At 54.8% G+C, this 18,311-nt stretch overlaps 1 protein-coding gene across 5 annotated transcripts in view; it reads left to right on the forward strand.

Annotated features, from left to right (window-relative positions):
• The first annotated feature begins 2,467 nt into the window (after nucleotides 1–2,467).
• The window catches only part of MAP7D1 (MAP7 domain containing 1), a 22,783-nt gene continuing 6,939 nt past the window's right edge, over nucleotides 2,468–18,311 (forward strand). For 2 of the 5 annotated variants that reach the window (XM_021684206.2, XM_021684209.2), the window contains exons 1-5: nucleotides 2,473–2,812; nucleotides 15,790–16,140; nucleotides 16,342–16,410; nucleotides 17,212–17,375; nucleotides 18,157–18,271. In XM_021684206.2, coding sequence (XP_021539881.1) covers nucleotides 2,767–2,812; nucleotides 15,790–16,140; nucleotides 16,342–16,410; nucleotides 17,212–17,375; nucleotides 18,157–18,271 — 745 coding nt within the window. In that variant the 5' untranslated portion in view covers nucleotides 2,473–2,766. Of the gene's footprint in view, nucleotides 2,813–15,789; nucleotides 16,141–16,341; nucleotides 16,411–17,211; nucleotides 17,376–18,156; nucleotides 18,272–18,311 lie in introns of all 5 variants that reach the window. The other 3 variants (XM_044914480.1, XM_021684207.2, XM_021684205.2) reach the window with 3 other exon arrangements.

The raw sequence follows: 18,311 nt of genomic DNA on the forward strand, positions 1-18,311 counted from the left end.
GAGTTCCTCTGTGTTGGCACCGTTGACGTTTGGGGCCTAATGATTCTTTGCTCTGAGCATTGTAGGACGTTAAACGGCATCCCTGATGTCTAAGCACTAGATGCCAGTGATACCCCCAGTTCTGACAACCAAAAGTGCCTCTAAACATTGCCAAACGTCCTCTGTGGGGCAAAAGTGCCTCTCTGGTTGAGAACCACTGACGTAGGCTAACACCATGCACTGTCTCTTTGCAATGATCCCTCAAAGTCAATCCCAGATCACTAGACACAGTAGAGAATTCCAGTTCCAAAGCACTGCTCACCCCTCCCCTTGCAAAAAACCTTCCACGACTCCCCATGATCAATATCATGTAGATCATGATGTCAATTGGCATTCAAATCCTCCTACATAGACCATCCCTGGCCTATCTTTTCATCTTTAGCTCCCATTGATTTCCCCCTCCACTATTGTTGAGGTCTAGCCAATGAAGGGATCTCACTGTTCCCACCCAGGGTCTTCATCCTGTAGTCATCTCAAATTCACTGAAGAAGAACTATCCCAGAGGGCTCGCCCCAGCCCTGTTACGCTCTGTTCATGAATTCTGAGTCTACTCACTGCCTGGCTCAGGTTAGGCCTGTTCACATCTGGAAGATGCAGGCCCTGAGGCCTCTGACCTCACAAAGCACAGTCCTGGACTCCATCATCCACATGGTCCGCTCACCCTGCAGGTGGGATGGCTGACAACAAAGATGGGGCTCTGCTCCTCCTCCTAATCTGCTTTTATCCTTAAAGCTCCATCATCATCACCACCATCATATTTATTACGTACTTCTTACTTATATGCCAGGCTTTGTGCTAAGCACTTCATCTGCATCGCCTTATTTAACCTTTAATGACCCCATGACACCTCATGGTACTATCATTTTCCTGATTGTATAAGTGAGCAAACTGTGTTTCAAAAAAGTTAAGATACTAGCTTAAGGTCAGCAGCTCCATTTGCAGGCTTTCCGTCATCATCATTTTCTTTTTTTTTTTTTTAAGATTTTTTATTTATTTGAGAGAGAGAATGAGCTAGAGCATGAGAGGGGGGAGGGTCAGAGGGAGAAGCAGACTCCCCACTCAGCAGGGAGCCCGATGCGGGACTCATTCCGGGGACTCCAGGATCATGACCTGAGCCGAAGGCAGTCGCTTAACCGACTGAGCCACCCAGGCGCCCCATCATCATCATCATTTTCTAATGATTTGGGGCCAGAGGCGGCACTATTCCCTCCCTGGAGGCCCTTCCAAGAGAGTTCAGGCCCCCCAGCTACTCACTCTTTCTAGGACACGCTGCTCCCAGGTTGCCTGAAACCCAGACCCTTTTGTTCCCCACCCTCCGCCTTGAAATGGCTGCTTTCTGCAGCCGTTCAAAGAAGACACTAGCAGGAAAGAGGGGCAGGAGGCTAGCATCTCACTGGGCCTAATCTCTCACAATGGAGAACCAGAGAACTGACCTTCTAGAGGTCAGGACAAAGGGCAGGGAGCGGGTGGCAGGGCCCAGCTGTGCCTCCTCTTCCCTCCCCTCTGTCAATCTTTGCAGCACCATCATCGATCCACCTTCCCAGCAAGCTCCCACCCCCCAACCCCCGCAGGCTGGCCAGACTTGGCTTCAGGCCCCACCTCCGCCGGCACTAACAAGGGGACCCACCTCGAAGAGCTGGGAAGCAGGACCACGGGGAGGGGAGTCAGAAGGGGCTCACTCCCTCCTGACAGACCTTCTCCCCTGACAGGCCACAGGGGAGAAAATCCTTCCGGGGAGATTGGACGGGTCGCCCGATGGGGGTGGGGGAGGGTCAGGACCAGGACCACCCAGTTTGGAGCTGGGAGGGACCCAGCAGATTAGAGACCTGGGTAAAGCATTGGTGCGGGCCTGTAATTACCCCGGAGGAGCAGGGAAGACACCAACCATAGGATGCTGGAGGAAGGGCAGCAGCAAGGCTCCTGGCCTCTCCCCATCCCAGCCATCACCAGGGGAGAGAAAGCAGAGCCCTTTTAGGGGTCTCCTTGGGACCCTCGTTCAGGTCTCTCGACATCTCCCGGTCGGATTTGGTTTGACGTGGGCCTGGGAGAGAATTTGGATTTGAAGCTACCGCCAAGGCGCCAGAGCCGGGGCCCCCAAGTTCCAGGTTGGGATTGGGGGCTCCCAGCCCCGCTCCCTTCGACTCCCCCCAGTCCAAGCGGCGGGTGAGTCACCAGAGCGCTCCCTACATAGTCTTCTCGCGCTGTGGCGCGTACCAACGCGCGGCCGCAGGGGGAGGCGGCGGGACGGGCGTGCTCGGGGAGCCGTGGCGTCCCCTCGGCCGCAGCCGCAGGAGAGGCGTCCCGAGCTCGAGGGCCCGCGCTCCGGGGCGGAGGCGGGGCGGGGCGAGCGAGGCGGGCGCGCAGCGGCTCGGGTCCCGGACGCTGGGGCGGGCGGGAGGCCCTCCCCGCGTCGCACTTGGTACGCGCCAGCGGGGAGGCCAGGCCCAGCCCCGGCGGTACAATAGGGTTGGGCCGCGGCCGGGACTGGGCCGGCGCCGGGCAGGGAGCGGGATCGCGGCCGGAGCCGACAGACACTGGGCGGCCGGCGACTCCGAGCCCCGCAGGCCACCAGCCGAGGCAGCCCCGACCTTCTCCGGAGCGCCTCCGCCTCCGAGTCTTGCCCGCCGGGCAGGGTCGGGCGTGATGCGCCGCGGGACCCCTGTCCTGGCCGCCGGCCGCCGCCGCCGTCGCCGCTGAGACCCCAAGACCCCCAGTGACGCCGCGGCCATGGAGAGTGGCCCACATGCAGAGCCGGGTGCCGGCGCACCCCCAGGTATGCCGGGAGCCACGGAGAGGCGAGATGGGGGGAGGTCGCGGGGCCTCGGGAAGGCCGAGGAGGAGGCCAACCCGCTGGGCGGGGACCCCTCCCCCGCCGCGCCCTCTGACCACTTGGAAGTTTAAAAATAAAGGCTGCAGCGGCGGCGGCTCGGGGCCACCGACGCATCCTCTGACAGCTGCCCCCTCCCCCCCTCCGGGCGCTAGGACGCCCTGGGCGGCGGGATCCTCGAGGATCCCGCTCCGGAGTTGTTGGGGTGACCCTTCCGCCCCGGCCCAATGCCACCTCGGTTGTCCCGCCAACACCCCCTTTCCGGCCCTGATGGTCCTCTTCAGTTGAACTGGGACGTCTGTCCCCCTCTTCATCCCGGGTGGGCAAGGGTGACCTCAGCCTGAATGTGTGTGTTGGGCGTCCAGATTCTCAGGCCTGGAGTCCTGCATACCAAAGCCTAGGCCTTTGGCGCCCCCCACGCCCAGGCCCTAGCCCAGACCTTGCCCCCACCCCATCTCTCCAGCTGCCGCGCAAAGGGCCTGTTGCTGCTGCGAGCCGGCCTGGAGTGGAGGGGAGGGCAGGGGGAGGTCTCTAGCGGCGGCTGCCAAGTAACCCGCGGGATAAAGACGAGGGGGAGGGGGAGGCGGCATTGTTTGGGGCGAGGGCGGGAGCTGGGGAGTGGGCCGCCTCCTGTGCAGCCAGGCCTGCTCCGGAGCCCACCCAGCCGGATTTGGGGAGGAAGGGGGCAGAAGTAAAGCTGCGTATCCTGCCACCCTCCGTCCTAGCCTCTCTAGGCCCGAGTCTCTCTCGAGGATGAGGTGAAGGCTCAAGGCCGCACTCCCGGGACCTGCCACATCATTCCTCAGCCTGAAGCTTGGGATGCCTACCCCCGCCCCCCTACACAGACTCCAGGCCCCAGAAGACCATCAAAGCTCCCCTCCCCTCCCTTCCCCTCACCCCACCAACCACCAGTGCCCAGGACTTCTGCAAATCCCGTTCGGATCTGGGAGCAGCTGATGAGGGGGTGGGGACAGGTTTCTGGTTGGGCCTGGTGTTGGAGGGAGGGATTTCTCTTTCTCTTTCTTCCTGGAAGGGGAGGGGAGAGCATGATTACTGAGGACCCAAGTTCTGTTCCCACTGACTCAGGGGGGAGGCGGCCCCAACCTCACACCTCTGTAGAGTCCTAGAGCCTAATCCCTGCCACCTCCCTGACCCCTGCGGCGTGGGCTCAGCATGAAACAGTGTCTGTGGGTGCGGAGAGCCCAAGACAAGGCGGAGCCCCTGGGCTGTGGGTGGGCTCCTCCCCATGCCAGCGCGGGTGCTTGCAGGGGCTGGTGTGGGTGTGGGAGCTGAGGGATGCAGGTGATGGTGGTGGGGGAGCTATCGGACTCTTGTGGTTGGGGTGGTGTGTAGACTGTGCTGGAACAGTGGCACTTGGATCAGTCTTGGCTCTGCTAAGCCTGAGACAGGACACCCAGGGAGTCCTAGACTGGGTCCATTTCATCTGCTTATTGGCCCTCTGCATCTAATGTGCGCAGGCACTGGTGCGTACATCGGGGCCTGAATGGGCCTGATGACTGGGCCACAGATGAGGGCCTGAGTGAGTGTGTGGTTTATAATTTAGGCACTTGGGTGGGATGCCTGACTGAAGGAGAGGGCCTGGGGGACATGCTTGGCTGTACTGAGGGGCCTGAGGGGGTCTACGTATAGGGTCCTGCGTTGGGAAGACTCTTCTATACACAGGGGCCTAGATGGAGTTACATGACAACCTAGATCAGGCTGGTGGTGAATCCCTACACAGAAGGTGAAGGTGACAGGGGCCCCCTCCAAGCCAAGGGCTTCCAGGGAGTAAAGGTGGTGCCCACTGCATGTACCCTGTCGAGTCTGAGGCATGAGGCTGAGACACTGAGTGCACATGGCATGATCCCTGTCATCCTTGAGTTTCCCCTGCCCCCTGAGCATTTCCAGGAGGCAACATGGAGTAGGGAACAGGTGTGGACTGGGGCAAGTGACTTGCCTCCTCCAGTCACAGTTTATGCCCCTGGAGAATGGAGGTGGTGTTACCAAACCTGTGGGGTTAATGTGAGGGTTAGAGATGATGTACCTAAAGGAACCTGGCACATAGACGCCCACAGTACAGTGTTATTACCATTATTGTGGTTATGCTCATCCGAACCAGTGCCAACGGGGAAGTATGAAACATGGGGGAGGTGAGAACAGGGATTGGGAGCCAGTTTGCTTAAGAATGTAGACTCTGGAATCAAACATAACCTCCTACTGTGTGACCTTAGGTGTGCTGCTTAACCTGAGTCTTAAATGTTCCCATTTATAAAATGAGAATAATGCTAGAAATTATCTCATGAAGAGATTGGGATCATTAAATTAGATGAACACAGGAAACACTTAGCCTAGGCCTGGGCACATCATTAGTGGTCAATAAACTCTATTTGTTTTTTGTTGTTTATTGTTTTTTAATTCCTTTGGAGGCCTGAGGAGGAGGTGTGATTAATTAGAATTTCAGGAGGTAAATATGGGACAGAGGGCCAGGGAGAGGGGAGTTCTAGACACATATGAACCAGGGTGGATCTGGGGAGCAGAGGGGCCCCCGTGCTTGAGGGGGGCTGCGGCAGTAGAAGAGAGCCCCTGGGAGGTGGGTGCGGACGGCCGTCCAGCACACCATGCTGACGCCTGCCATCAATGCTGCCCGTACAGAGTGCAGAGAAGTGAATCAGTCACTACCCTCTGAGAGCTCTCGGCCCAAGGAGGGAAGCAGATGTGCTCGGGGCAGGGAAACCCCACAGGTATGCTGGTGATCTGGTGGTCAGTGGGCTTTGCTTGTGGAAGGCTTCACAGAGGAGGAGGCATTTCAGGTGAACCTAAAAGGATGAGTAGAAGTTGGCAAGACTGGCACAATGGGCTGTGTCTCTACATAGGGCAGCCAGCCTAGCTGGTGCCTCCCGTGGACAGCTTCGTCCCCCCTTGGGCCGGTGGGCCCAGTAATGAGCCTCTAATGAGCCCCTAATGTGCAGTCATGCATATGCAAATGAGGAGGAAGGGGCACCAGGCCAGTGTACTCCCCCTTTCCCTCAGGATGGGCATCAGCTGTGGGTGGCGCAGGGCGGGGGGGGGGGGGGAATGAGCTAAAAGCGGGGCCCTGACCAGAGTGGTGGCACTAGAGGGTGGCCAGGACAGGTCTCAGGTCTGACCACAGACCTTAGGCCACAAGCAGCAGGGAGCCATGTCCCTGAGTCCCCACTGGGCCTTGGGACAAGTCAGGGAGCCAAGGGGCCAGGCCCAGATAATGCAGCTTTGTTGGCTATGGTCGCGCTGCCTGGCACCCCGGGACACAGCCTTCAACGTCCGGTCGTCTGGTCTGCCACTTCTCAGCTGCAGCTCTGCCCTGAGGGGAGCAGAGAGCGTGGCAGGGTGGGGGGTAGAGAGCACGGTGTTGCTACCGCCATCAGCGCCCCTCCCCGCTTGTAAGAGGAAATGTGTCCCCTCACCAGGGATAAGTCCAACTTATCTCCCACTCCTAGTTATTAAGGGCCTTCTCTGTGCCAGGCATAGTGCCTAGCATATCATGTGCATGGTCTCATTTGATTCTCAAAACTGTCCCTGAGTAGGGCCTACTATTATCCTCCTTTTACAGATGAGGATCAGAGAGGGACGTCATTGGCCTAAAGTCACACAGCTAGGAACTGGCAGAGGCAGAATTTGAACCCAGGTTCATCTGACTCTAAAGCCTCTGCACCAAACCTCTAGGCTGAATTATCATGGCTGAGCCAGCCAGCAATAGAGTCTTGCTTCCCTGGCATGACTGATCTATAGGCATCTTGGTCTTAGGGACCCCATGATCCATCCTCTGGCAGGCAGAGGTAGAGCCAGCAGAACCCTGGGTTCCCTGTGCATCTTGTCAGGTTGGAGTCTGAGGAAGTCAGACCAGAAGGAGGCCCTGGACCCAGGCAGTGGTGACAGTCCAGCCAGCAGGCCATCCTCAGGCCTCTGCCCTGAGCCTCTAGGCCCTAGCACGGGCCGACCTGCTGGGGCTGAGGGAGGGCCCGTGGTGGGGCCTGGGCTGTGGGATGGGGTCATTTCCTGCCGCCTAAAATAACAGGAAGTGGGTGCTCCTGATTGGAGGCTGGGAACAATGGCCGCCAACCAGGCCAGAGAGCTCCTTCAGATCTGCTGTCTCAGTTATGATCCAGCTTTATCTCTCACAGAGGCCCATGGCCTGGCCCCAGTGCCCTGCTGCTAAGGGCCTGTGGCCCAGGGTCTGAGGACTATTGGAGCAGGCCTCCCCCTCCTCGTTCAGTCCCTCTCAGAGCTGGCTCAGCTCTGTTCAGGCTGGGAGTGATGCTGCCCCCTAAGGGTTCCCTCTGTCCCAGCCCCACAATCAGGCATCTCTCAGAGTTTGTCCTTCCGGGGCCTGCCCCTGCCCCCAACCTCATCCTCCCAGCTCAGATCTCTCCAGGCAGGGAAACCCAGGAGGCTGCCTCCTTTGGGTAAGGGAGTGAAGGTACAGATTGTCACGCTGCGTCGGGCCCAAACCCCAGCTTTGATACTCACCAGCTATGTGACTTAAGCACGTGTCTTAAGCTCTCTGAATCTATTTCCTCACTTGTCAAATGGGGTAATAACGTCTAACTCATAGGGTTGTGGTGAGGATGATAGGGACTGATGTGTTTAAAGTGTTGAGCTGGGCCTGACACAGCATTAGCTATTGCAGCTGTTAACTGGACTTACCCTGGGCCCAGGTAAGGGAGTGCCCAGAAGGGGCAGGGAGGACGCGACCTGGATGAGACTGTACAAGTACACTGGGAACACCGTGTCTGAGTGCTGTGTGGGTCTCTGAGGCTTCCTCTGTGCCTCGGATCGGGTGCCTGGCTGTGTGTGTGTGTGTGTGTTTGTGTGTGTGTGTATGTGTGTGTGTAGAGTTCCAAATCCCACGAAGTCTGATTCCTGTGTATATAGGACAGAGAGAGAGAGAGGAGGGAGAAAAGAATGTGTCTTGTCTCTCGCCATTGTTCAGGCTCTGTCCACGTTGTCTAGGTGTCTGTCTCTCTCTGTGGTGTGTACTCAGTCTCTCTGCATGTCTTTGCCCCTCTGTTGGCCTAGCCATCTTCATTTGTCTGGCCCAGCGTTGCCACCCAAGGAGTTGCTGTGAGAGCCGGAGGGCTCTGGCTACAGGTGCCCCGCTCTGTCCTGTGTCCTCTCTCTCTGCCTCGTGCCTCTGCTCCCCATGCTCCCTGCCCAGGGATGCTGTCTGTGCACCCGCCTCCGCGGGCTCTCCCCTGGGTGCTCCTTTGCTCTGCCCCCTGGAGGACGGCCACTCACCCCCCACCCGCTACCCAGGTGCCTCACTTCCTGCCTCCTGGTGGCCAGCCTGGGCAGGAGCCTGCCTTCCCTGCATTCCTGCCCTCTGAGCTCAGTGCCTGCCCGCCCCACCTGCGCCCTTCACCGTCTTGGGGGAAACCTCCCTGAGGGAACCACCGAATCACTTCCTTCTTCAGGAAACAGGCAGGAGCCTCGAGGAGGGGTGACGTGACGCCTACTAGAAACAGTGTGACATAAGGGTTTTGTCATCAGATAGCCTTGGGTTCAAATCCTACCTCTGATGCTGACATGAGCAATTCACTTAACTTGTCTGTGTAAGTTTTCTCTCCTGTGAAACAGGGGCCATCCATAGAACTTTCCTTTTAGGGCTGTCATAAGAATGAGATGAGATGAGGAAAAGTGCCCGGCATATGGTAGGTCTTCGATAAATTACCTCGTTTCCCTTCCTGGGTTCAGGAGCTGGCAGGGCACACACAGGGCTCTGATATGAGCAGGACCTTTAGGGTTAGGGAGGCTAGGCTTTGGAGCAGCCCGGGGTTTGACGATGTGCTGGCTGGGTGGCTTTCCGCAGTACCCCCATCCATCCACGCACTTATCCATCTGTGTGTTCATTAAACAGACACAGAACCCCTGCTCTGGGCCGGCAGGTCCTAGATAAGCCCTGGGTTCGAAAAAGGAGCAAGGCCCCGTCTCTTCTCTCCATGAGCTCTCATGCTGGCAGAGACGGGGCAGCAGGCAAACAGAAAGGCCAGACTGAGTTATCAGTGTGGTGAGAGGAATATGTGGCCTAGCAGCAGTTGCTGGTGTGGGAGGAGGGAGGGCCCAGAGGAAGGGACTGCCAGCTCCCAGGGGGTGGAGATGGGGAGTAAGCACCCTGAGACGTGGGACGGGCCCTCTGAGAGACTTGGCTCAGACCTTTCAGCAGACCCCCGGTACAGTCCCTTGTGGGGCTCTTGAGAAGACAAGACTTACTGACCCTATGATCAGCTTCTGCAACCTTTGCCCAGGGAATGCTTTTTGTGCCAAGAAATAAATACAAACTATCCTTCTCTTATCCAGTTCTTAACAAATACTTCTGGTAGATATCAGCTTCGCAAAATAAAACTAACAGTGGCTAAAACCTCACAATTTGACACAGACCAAAAAGAAAATACAGTGGCTGAAGGATCACATTTGATGAGTGAAAATAGGAATAATCAGAAATTGGTTTAACCATGCCATATAGATAACTAACCAGGGCACCTAGGTGGCTCAGACGGTTAAGCATCTGCCTTCGGCTCGGGTCATGATCCCGGGGTCCTGGGATCGAGCCCCACATCGGGCTCCCTGCTGAGCAGGGAGCCTGCTTCTCCCTCTCCCTCTGTCTGCCACTCCCCCTGCTTGTACTCTCTCTCTGTCAAATAAAAAAATAAAAAATCTTTTTTTTTTTAAAGATTTTATTTATTTATTTGACAGAGAGAGAGACAGAGAGAGAGGGAACACAAGCAGGGGGAGTGGGAGAGGGAGAAGCAGGCTTCCCGCTGAGCAGGGAGCCCGATGCGGGGCTCGATCCCAGGACCCTGGGATCATGACCCGAGCCGAAGGCAGACGCTTAACCGACTGAGCCACCCAGGTGCCCCAATAAAAAATCTTAAAAAAAAAAAAAAAGGATAACTAACCAAGTACTTAATCTGGCTTACTATAATTTGTTCTGGGTAGCACTGTCCCAATGGCATTTCATCAGTGTTGGCATGCTTCTGAGGAAAATATTTGTATTTAGGGTCAATAGTCCACCAGGTCAAAAGAAGAGTTCCAAATGTCCCGTTTGCTTCTCGAGAAGTCTTTCTTGTTGAGCTGCTGGAGCCAAACATTTATTATTATTTTTAACTTCTACCTGAGTGTCTTGTCCAGGAAGCTGCCCAAATTCAATTGAGATGGAGTTGTTTTGCTTCCCTTCAAGTGTCTATCCCTTTGCAATAAATTACCACGTGGATTTATTCTTTATTAGAGTAAATATCTCCTTCTCCATGCACAGCATTAGGCTGGAGTGACGCTCAAGTACGCACTTTATTCTCATTCTCATTCAGTACCATCCGCTGGTGATGTGGTGGTGAGCAAAGCAGACATAGCCCAGCCCTTATAGGGCTTCCTTTCGGTCTAAGGGGAGGCTGACAATAACAAGAGAAGCACACTAAGGAAGTTGAAAATTGTAACAGTCACAGCGCTCCAAACAAGAGGCACACGAAGCCATGACTATATAGAATGAAGGAATGTATCCTGATCTGACAGGCCAGGGAAGGCCTTCCCTGAGGAAATGATGTCCGAGTGAAGATCTGAAGGCTAAATGGGGGCTAACTAAGAAAAGAGTAGAAAGTGCATGTGCAAAGGCTCTGTGGCAGGAGGGAATATGAACGGTTATCATAATTTAAAGGTCAGTGTGGCTGGAGTGCAGAAAGCAAGTGGGGAGCATGGAGAAGAGATTCAAGAGATGCAGGAGATGAGGACAGGGACTTCAGACTATGCCAGACTTATAGTTTGGGTTCAAGAATTTTGTTTTTATCTTTAAAGCAATGAGAAGCCACTGAGAGGTTTCAAGTGTCGAAGAGTACCATGATTAGATTTGCATTTGCAAACACTTAACTCTGGCTGCTCCGTGGAGAGCAGAGTGAGAATGGGTGTGGGGAGAGCAGTGGGGAGACTTTGTAGTCATCCAGGTAGGAGGGATGCTGATGGTATCAGCCAAGGTGGAGTTCATTGATTTATTCATTCAACACATAGTTGTAGAGCACCTATGTGCAGGCCCTGTTGGCCTTAGAGATAGAACAGCTAACAAAACAGACAGATATGTGCCCTGGTGGAGATTATCTTCTAAAGGTGGGAGACAATGTTAAAATGGTATTAATACTTAGGGAGAAAAATAGAATTGGAAAGAAAACATACAGTTGGAAAGGGGAGGGAGACTTCATTGCAGTTTGTAATTTAAAATAGGGTCAGGGAGGGTGTAAATGACATTGGAATAAGAGCCTGAAGGAGGTGAGGGAGCGCCCCAATCTGGGGCAGAGGATCTCGGCAGAGGGAACAGCGAGTACACAGCCCTGCAGTAGGAGCATGCCTGGAACAGTGGCTGGAAGACTGGGGTGGGGGCGAAGAGGAGGAGGAGATGAGGCCCAAGAGGTAATGGGCCTAAGAGGGGGGATCCTGAAGGTCCTCAGAGACCATTGTAAGGCCTTTGTTTTTTTCCTCCCCAAGAGGGCTTCTTCAGAGGATTTTGTCAGGGTTGTGACTTGATCTAACTTATTTTTTTTTTTATTACTAACTTATTTTTTTTTTAAAGATTTTATTTATTTTTTGACAGAGAGAGAGACAGCGAGAGAGGGAACACAAGCAGGGGGAGTGGGAGAGGGAGAAGCAGGCTTCCCGCTGAGCAAGGAGCCCGATGCGGGACTCGATCCCAGGACCCTGGGATCATGACCTGAGCCGAAGGCAGACGCTTAACAACTGAGCCACCCAGGCGCCCCAATCTAACTTATTTTTAAACAGAATCGCTCTGCTGCTGTGTTGAGAAAAGATGAAAGGGGAACAGAAAATGGCAGCAGGGAATCTTCTTTTTTTTTTTTTTTTAAGATTTCATTTTTTAAGTAACCTCTGCACCCAACGTGGGGCTTGAACTTACAACCCCGAAATCAAGAGCAGGCTCCACCTCCACCAACTAAGCCAGCCAGGCGCCCCAGCAGGGAGTCTTTATATGGGATGAGAGTGGCTGAACCAAGATGATAGAATTGGAGATGGTGAGAAGTGATTGGATTCAGAATATACTTTGCACACTGAGCCAAAAAGATTTACTGAGAGATTAGATGTGGGATGTGAGATAAGAAAAGATTCCAAAATGACTAGGATTTTTGGCCTGAGAAACTGGGAGGACGGGGTTGCCACTGACTGAGATGGGGAAAAACTGGGAGAGAAGCAGGGTTCTGGGAGGCAGATCAGGAGCTCAGTTTGGGATGTGTTAAATTTGGGGTGTCTGTAAGACACGCAAGGGTGTCAAATAGGGAGTTGCATGAGCGAAACTGGAACTCAAGGGAGAGGTCTGGGCTGGAGATACAAACTTGGTTCTCATCAGCAGAGCAATGGTATTTAAAGCCATGAGTCTGGATGAGGTCACCAAGGGAGTGCATGCAGACGGAAAAGAGATGAGCTGCTCCACGGAGCCTGGGGCACCTGGCACTAGGCAATTAAAGAGAGATCAGCGAAGAAGACTGAGAAGTCACAGCCAGCAAGGTAGAAGGAACACCAGGAAAGTGTGTTGTCTTCACAGCCAAGTGCAAAAGCGTTCAAGGAGCATCAAGGGATCAACCGTGTCAAACGCAGCCCCTGGGTTACCAAGATGAAGACCTAGAAACGGCTGCTGCTGATTTAGCAATGTTCACTGGTGACCTTGAGAAGAGCAGTGTCATGGAGCAGTGGGGGTGAAGGCCTGACCCAAATGGGCTCTTGTAGCAGAGATCGGGAGAAGTGGACAGATTCCTCTGGGCAGGTGCCACTTACCGAGCCCCTGCCAGGAGCCAGAGATGCTGTACCTACTCGCTGTTGGTGCCAACACCTCAGTGAGGAAACTGAAGCTCACACAGGCTCAGGGCTTGCCCAAGGTCCCACAGCAGAGCTGGGGTCTCCCACCCAGGCCTGTCTGACTCTGAAGCCTAGGACCTTTCTTTCTACTCCACTGCATCTGATACTGGAGTGCAGGTCCCTCCAGGCCTCATCCCCCCACCTCCTCCTCTCAAGCTGCACACAGCTAGCCGGGACCTACTGGGACATTCGTGTCTTGCCTGGTGGGTGTGATTTACCTGGGTGTAGACAAACATCCGCCTACCAGTTTTCCTTGCAACACCTGGAGCATGCACAGGTGCTAGGAGAATGACAGTAAACAGACCTCACCCTCAGCCTCAAGCTTAGTACGCTCACACGGAAGCTTTCTGGCCCCAGACAGTCCCGGGTTCAAATCCTGCCTCTGCCACATGCTAGTTCTATGACCCTGGGCAAATCACTTCATGGGGTAAGCTTTGACCGTCTCATCTGTATAATGGGCATCACAATTTCTGCCTCTCAGAGCTCATAGAAGGATGCAGGATAGGGGTACAAAGGCCTAGCTTAGTTCCCAGTATATAGTAAACACTCACTAAATGATTGCTGCTAGTTATATTGCCCACTGGAGTTGGAACAGAGTTTGCAGGTGTCTGGGAGGTAGACTAATTGGGGCCAGGCAGCCATCTGCAGTTGGTGTGGAGAAAGCGGCGTGGGCTGTCCTGGAGCCTAGGGGCTGGCCAACTTGGAAGGGCCCTTAGGGAGACAGGGCCTCAGCTGGGGCCCTTGCCTGGAGCCCAGGAAGCTGCAAGGGAGGGAATAAGGGAAAAACTGTGAGCCTCAGATTTTGTTGCATAACACATATTACTTCATACTGCCTTAAACAGAGGCAGGAGGCTGTAACTAGTAAGAGCCGGGGCTCTGGTGACAGATGCTGGGTTCAAGTCCAGGCTCCTTCACTTACCAGCTGAGTGACCCCAAATTGCTTTACTTTTCCCATCTATAAAAAAGATATTTATAGTGCTCCTTCATAAGTAATTGTCAGTGAGGACTAAAACAAATATGTGTAAAATGCTTTGAATATAGGAAGCTGAGAAATTGAGAAATATGTAACTGTTAAGGGTTATTATTATGACTAAAATCACAATATTGTGAGATAGGTACTATGCCTATCCCGCAGCAGAAGCTGTGGCACAGAGAGGGTCTGTAACTAGCCCAAGGTCACACACTTGATGGGGAAGCCAGAATTCACATGCAAAGAGTTTGCCTTCAGAACCCGCATTCAGCCACAGGACACCTGTCTCCCTGAAAAAGGCGCCCAGAGTCCCAAACGTGACCCCTTGGGAGCGTCCTCTCCCTACACCCACGTTGTCATCCACAGGGGTGGGGGTTTGCCACCTCCCAAGAGGGCCAGATTTCCCAGAGGAGAGGACTTAGTTGGTGGAGGCATCCAGTAAAAGCAAAAAAGGCTTCCTTAGATAGAGCTTCTCATGGACCCTGGCCCTGCTCCCTGAGCCTGCGTTTCGGGGGCCGGGTCCCCATTGTTCCCTTCAGTGCTCGGTAGCAGCAGATGGCTGTGGGGCTCAACATGCAGAGCTTTATGAGACCCACAGGGAAAGGGCAGGAGGTGGTGTTTGTTGGCACATGAACTCTGCCAGGCACTTCCCTGACATCCCTGCTAGCTTGGGCTCATTATCCCCATTTTACAGATGTGAAAAGTGAGACTTAAAAAAGGTGGACTGGTTGGGGCGCCTGGGTGGCTCAGATGGTTAAGCATCTGCCTTCAGCTCAGGTCATGATCCCAGGGTCCTGGGATCGAGCCCCACATCGGGCTCCCTGCTCAGCGGGGAGCCTGCTTCTCCCCCTGCTCACTCTCTCTCTCTCTCTCTGTATCTCTGTCTCCAATGAACTAAAAAAAAAAAAAAGTGGATTGGCTTCACCAAGGTTACCTGCTGGGGAAGCATGCCGTCCATTCCCGTCTTGGGGTACTAAAATCAGAACTGGGCCTGTCTTTCAACTCTCCAGAATACACACATGCTCACCCATGTGCATATACAGGTCCATACCAAATCACATGGCTTCCTTACTTGGCACTTGGCTGTCTTTTCCAGGGATCTTGAAATATTATTGTCTTTTTTTAAAAATTTTTTCTAAAGATTTTATTTATTTATTTGACAGAGAGAGAGAGAGAGATCACAAGTAGGTAGACAGGCAGGCAGAGGGAGAGGGAGAAGCAGGCTCCCCGCTGAGCACGGAGCCCGATGCGGGACTCCATCCCAGGACGCCGGGATCTTGACCTGAGCCCAAGGCAGACGCTTAACTGACTGAGCCACCCGGGTGCCCCTTGAAATATTGTTGTCTTAAAAGAAGAAATCTGTGGGTGTTTGGGAAAGGAAAAAAGGTGACAAAGTGAAAGTAGCTGGCTGCCGCGCCCATGGGGGAGTGAGCAACACTGCATCCCACTTGTGCCCAAGCTCATGTCCTTCCTCTTGGCCAGTCCCACGTGCCCAGCACTGGCACCCTTTGTGCACCAGGCCTTGGGGTGGGCCCCGTGACCCCAAAGTAAAGCAGAAAGGTGGGGGAGGCAGACATGGAAACCAGTCATTACCACTCCGGGCATTAATCAGTGCTACCGACTTTTTCTCTGTCTTTCCGATACACCCTGCTCCCTTCTGCCCCTTCTGCAGATGCTCTTCTTTTTGCCAGAACCCCCTCCTCCTTGCTTTGTCAACCCCAGCTCATCCTCTGGCTCTCAGCTTGGTTTTTCCTTCTTTGGGAAGCCCCCCAAACATAGGTTAACCACCTCTGCTGTGTTGCCCTCAGACATAGTCCTTATTCTATGCTGTAACTGCCTAGCTGTTTGTCTGTCTACCTGCCAGAAGGTAAGCTCCACAGAGGCAGGGAGCATGGCTGTGTTCTCACCACGGTATCATTAGTATCTGGAACAGGGCCTGGCACACAGAAGGAACTCGGTACGCATGTTGTGTGAATGAATGGATGTCAGTTGGACGAGGGAGAGATCTCCGTGTGGGGCTGATGGCAAGGATGTGCTATCTGACTCTCTCTCCTCTCTTGTGTTGGTCTTCCAGCTGTGGCAGCCAGGACCCCCCTAGAGCCAAGACCTTCTCCAGAAGGTGACCCCTCCCCGCCGCCACCACCACCACCGATGTCAGTCCTGGTCCCCGACACTCCCCCAGACACCCCTCCTGCCATGAAGAATGCCGCTAGTTCTAAGGAACTCCCACTGGAACCAGAGAGCCCCCCAGGGCCAATTGGGCCTAGATCAGCCCCCCAGCAGGAAGAGTCTCCTTTCTCAGAAGTGAAGATCAGGGGACCCACCCCACCAGCCACAGGCCCACGGGATGCCAGGCCTCCTCGAAGGAGCAGCCAGCCGTCCCCGACAGCGGTGCAAGCCTCTGACAGCCCTCCCACCAAGCAAGGTATATATGGTGTCCCTCATCCTGGGCCAAACTCCTCGGCTCGGGCCTCCAGCCCTGGTTGATGCCACTGGAGGGAATCTCCTGGGCCCAGGAGGAGATGATAAAAGGGATGGGGATGAGACCTGGGGGAGGGCCCTGAGGTTGACTCCCCTTTTTGGGGCGAGCCTCTGACCTAAGTCTGTTCTCATTCCCTTGACTAAGATGTAAAGAAAGCAGGAGAGAGACACAAGCTGGCAAAGGAGCGGCGAGAAGAACGGGCCAAGTATCTGGGTGAGTGTTGGGGAAGCGTCATCATCCCTACCACCCTCACCGTCAATCTCTTATCCACAGCACTAACACTTTTTTTTTTTTTTAAAGATTTTATTTATTTATTTGAGACAGAGAGAATGAGAGACAGAGAGCATGAGAGGGAGGAGGGTCAGAGGGAGAAGCAGGCTCCCCGCCGAGCAGGGAGCCCGATGCGGGACTCGATCCCGGGACTCCAGGATCATGACCCGAGCCGAAGGCAGTCGCTTAACCAACTGAGCCACCCAGGCGCCCCAGCACTAACACTTTTGAACGCTTAATTGCGTGCCCTGTGCTAAGAGCTGTACGTGCATTATCCCATTTAATTCTCTCCACCTGTTCTGAGGATGGGGCAACAGAGGCTCAGAGAGATGAAATCATTTTTCTAAGCCACACACAGCTAGTGGAATACCTGCGATTCAGACCCAGAAGCCTCATCTCACCCTCAATCCCATGCTCTTAACCACGCAGTATGTGAAAATCTGTCCAGCAGGCTCCAAAGTCAGACAGGGATCTGGCCCTAAAGAACTCATGTCTCCTTTAGCACCGAGAAACCATGAGGCCAATGGGGGAGAAAGAGACCTTCCATCAGGGAAATCCTCCTTCTAGGCCTGAGCCTGTCTTCCAGAAGCCCTTCAGTATGAGGCGGGGAGTCTGGGAGCAGAGGGCCTACCCCTCCCCCGCCTCCAAGCAGGCAGAAGAAAGACCCACCTGGGGCCAGGGTAACAGGGAAGGCCATTTACTTGACCGAGACCTCTCACACCCCCTGGGGCTCCTTCCCCACAGCCGCCAAGAAAGCAGTGTGGCTGGAGAAGGAGGAGAAGGCCAAGGTGTTGCGGGAGAAGCAGCTCCAGGAGCGCCGGCGGCGGCTGGAGGAGCAGAGGCTTAAAGCCGAGCAGCGCCGGGCAGCCCTGGAGGAGCGGCAGCGGCAGAAGCTGGAGAAGAACAAGGTGCGTGCGTGCTCAGCGCTAACTAGGGGTGCACGGGTCTGCGGACACGTGCACGCACGCACACGCGTGGACGCTGGCTCAGTGTGGACGCACATCTGTGTCCACGCCGCTGCGTCATCTGTGTCCATGCGGTAGTATCTGCATCCGTATCTACAGCTGTGTCCCTGAGCGTGCACCATCTGGACATCTGTGCGGCTGCAGATACATTTAGTTCTGTGCATGCTGGGCGGGGGGGCACCTGTAGCCGTGGGCGAGTCCGTGCGAGTATTTGTGTGTGTGTCCCAGGCGGGTGTGTTTGATGCAGGCGGAGATGTGTCTCTGTGAATGTGCTGAGCTCCAGGATGGGAGGAGGGCCCTGGCTTGAGCCCTGGTGAGGAAAGGAAGGAGAAAGTGGCCAGGCCCCCTGCAGGGGTGGGGGTGGGGTGGGGTCTTAGGCTAAAAGGAGAACGTAGCCCCAAGGTCAGGACCCTCGGGGCCAGGGGGACATGGCCCCGCTTGGGAGCCTCAGGCAGGGAAAGTCCCACCCCATCCTCAGAGAAACAGCTCATACATCCAGGAAATGACTCAAGAACAGTGAAAGGCTCCCCAAGAACAAGTTGGAAGGGATTTGTTACAAATGGTCTTTAATCATAGCAAGGATTCAGTAACCTTGGTTACCTGCAATGAGTCAGGGAAAACTTGGGTGGGAGAGACATTGTCACAGCAGAGAGAAGGGCCTTTCTCCAAGGTATGCTGAATGAGTCTGAGCCCAGACCTCTCCCCTCTCCCCTCACCCCACCAGGAGCGCTATGAAGCAGCCATCCAGCGGTCAGTGAAGAAGACTTGGGCTGAAATCCGGCAGCAGCGCTGGTCCTGGGCAGGAGCCCTGCACCACAGCTCCCCAGGACGTAAGACCAGTGAGTAGGCTAGAGGGCCTGGGGCGGCGGCGGGGGGGGG

The sequence above is a fragment of the Neomonachus schauinslandi genome, chromosome 4 (assembly GCF_002201575.2).
Source record: "Neomonachus schauinslandi chromosome 4, ASM220157v2, whole genome shotgun sequence".
NCBI lineage: Eukaryota > Metazoa > Chordata > Mammalia > Carnivora > Phocidae > Neomonachus > Neomonachus schauinslandi.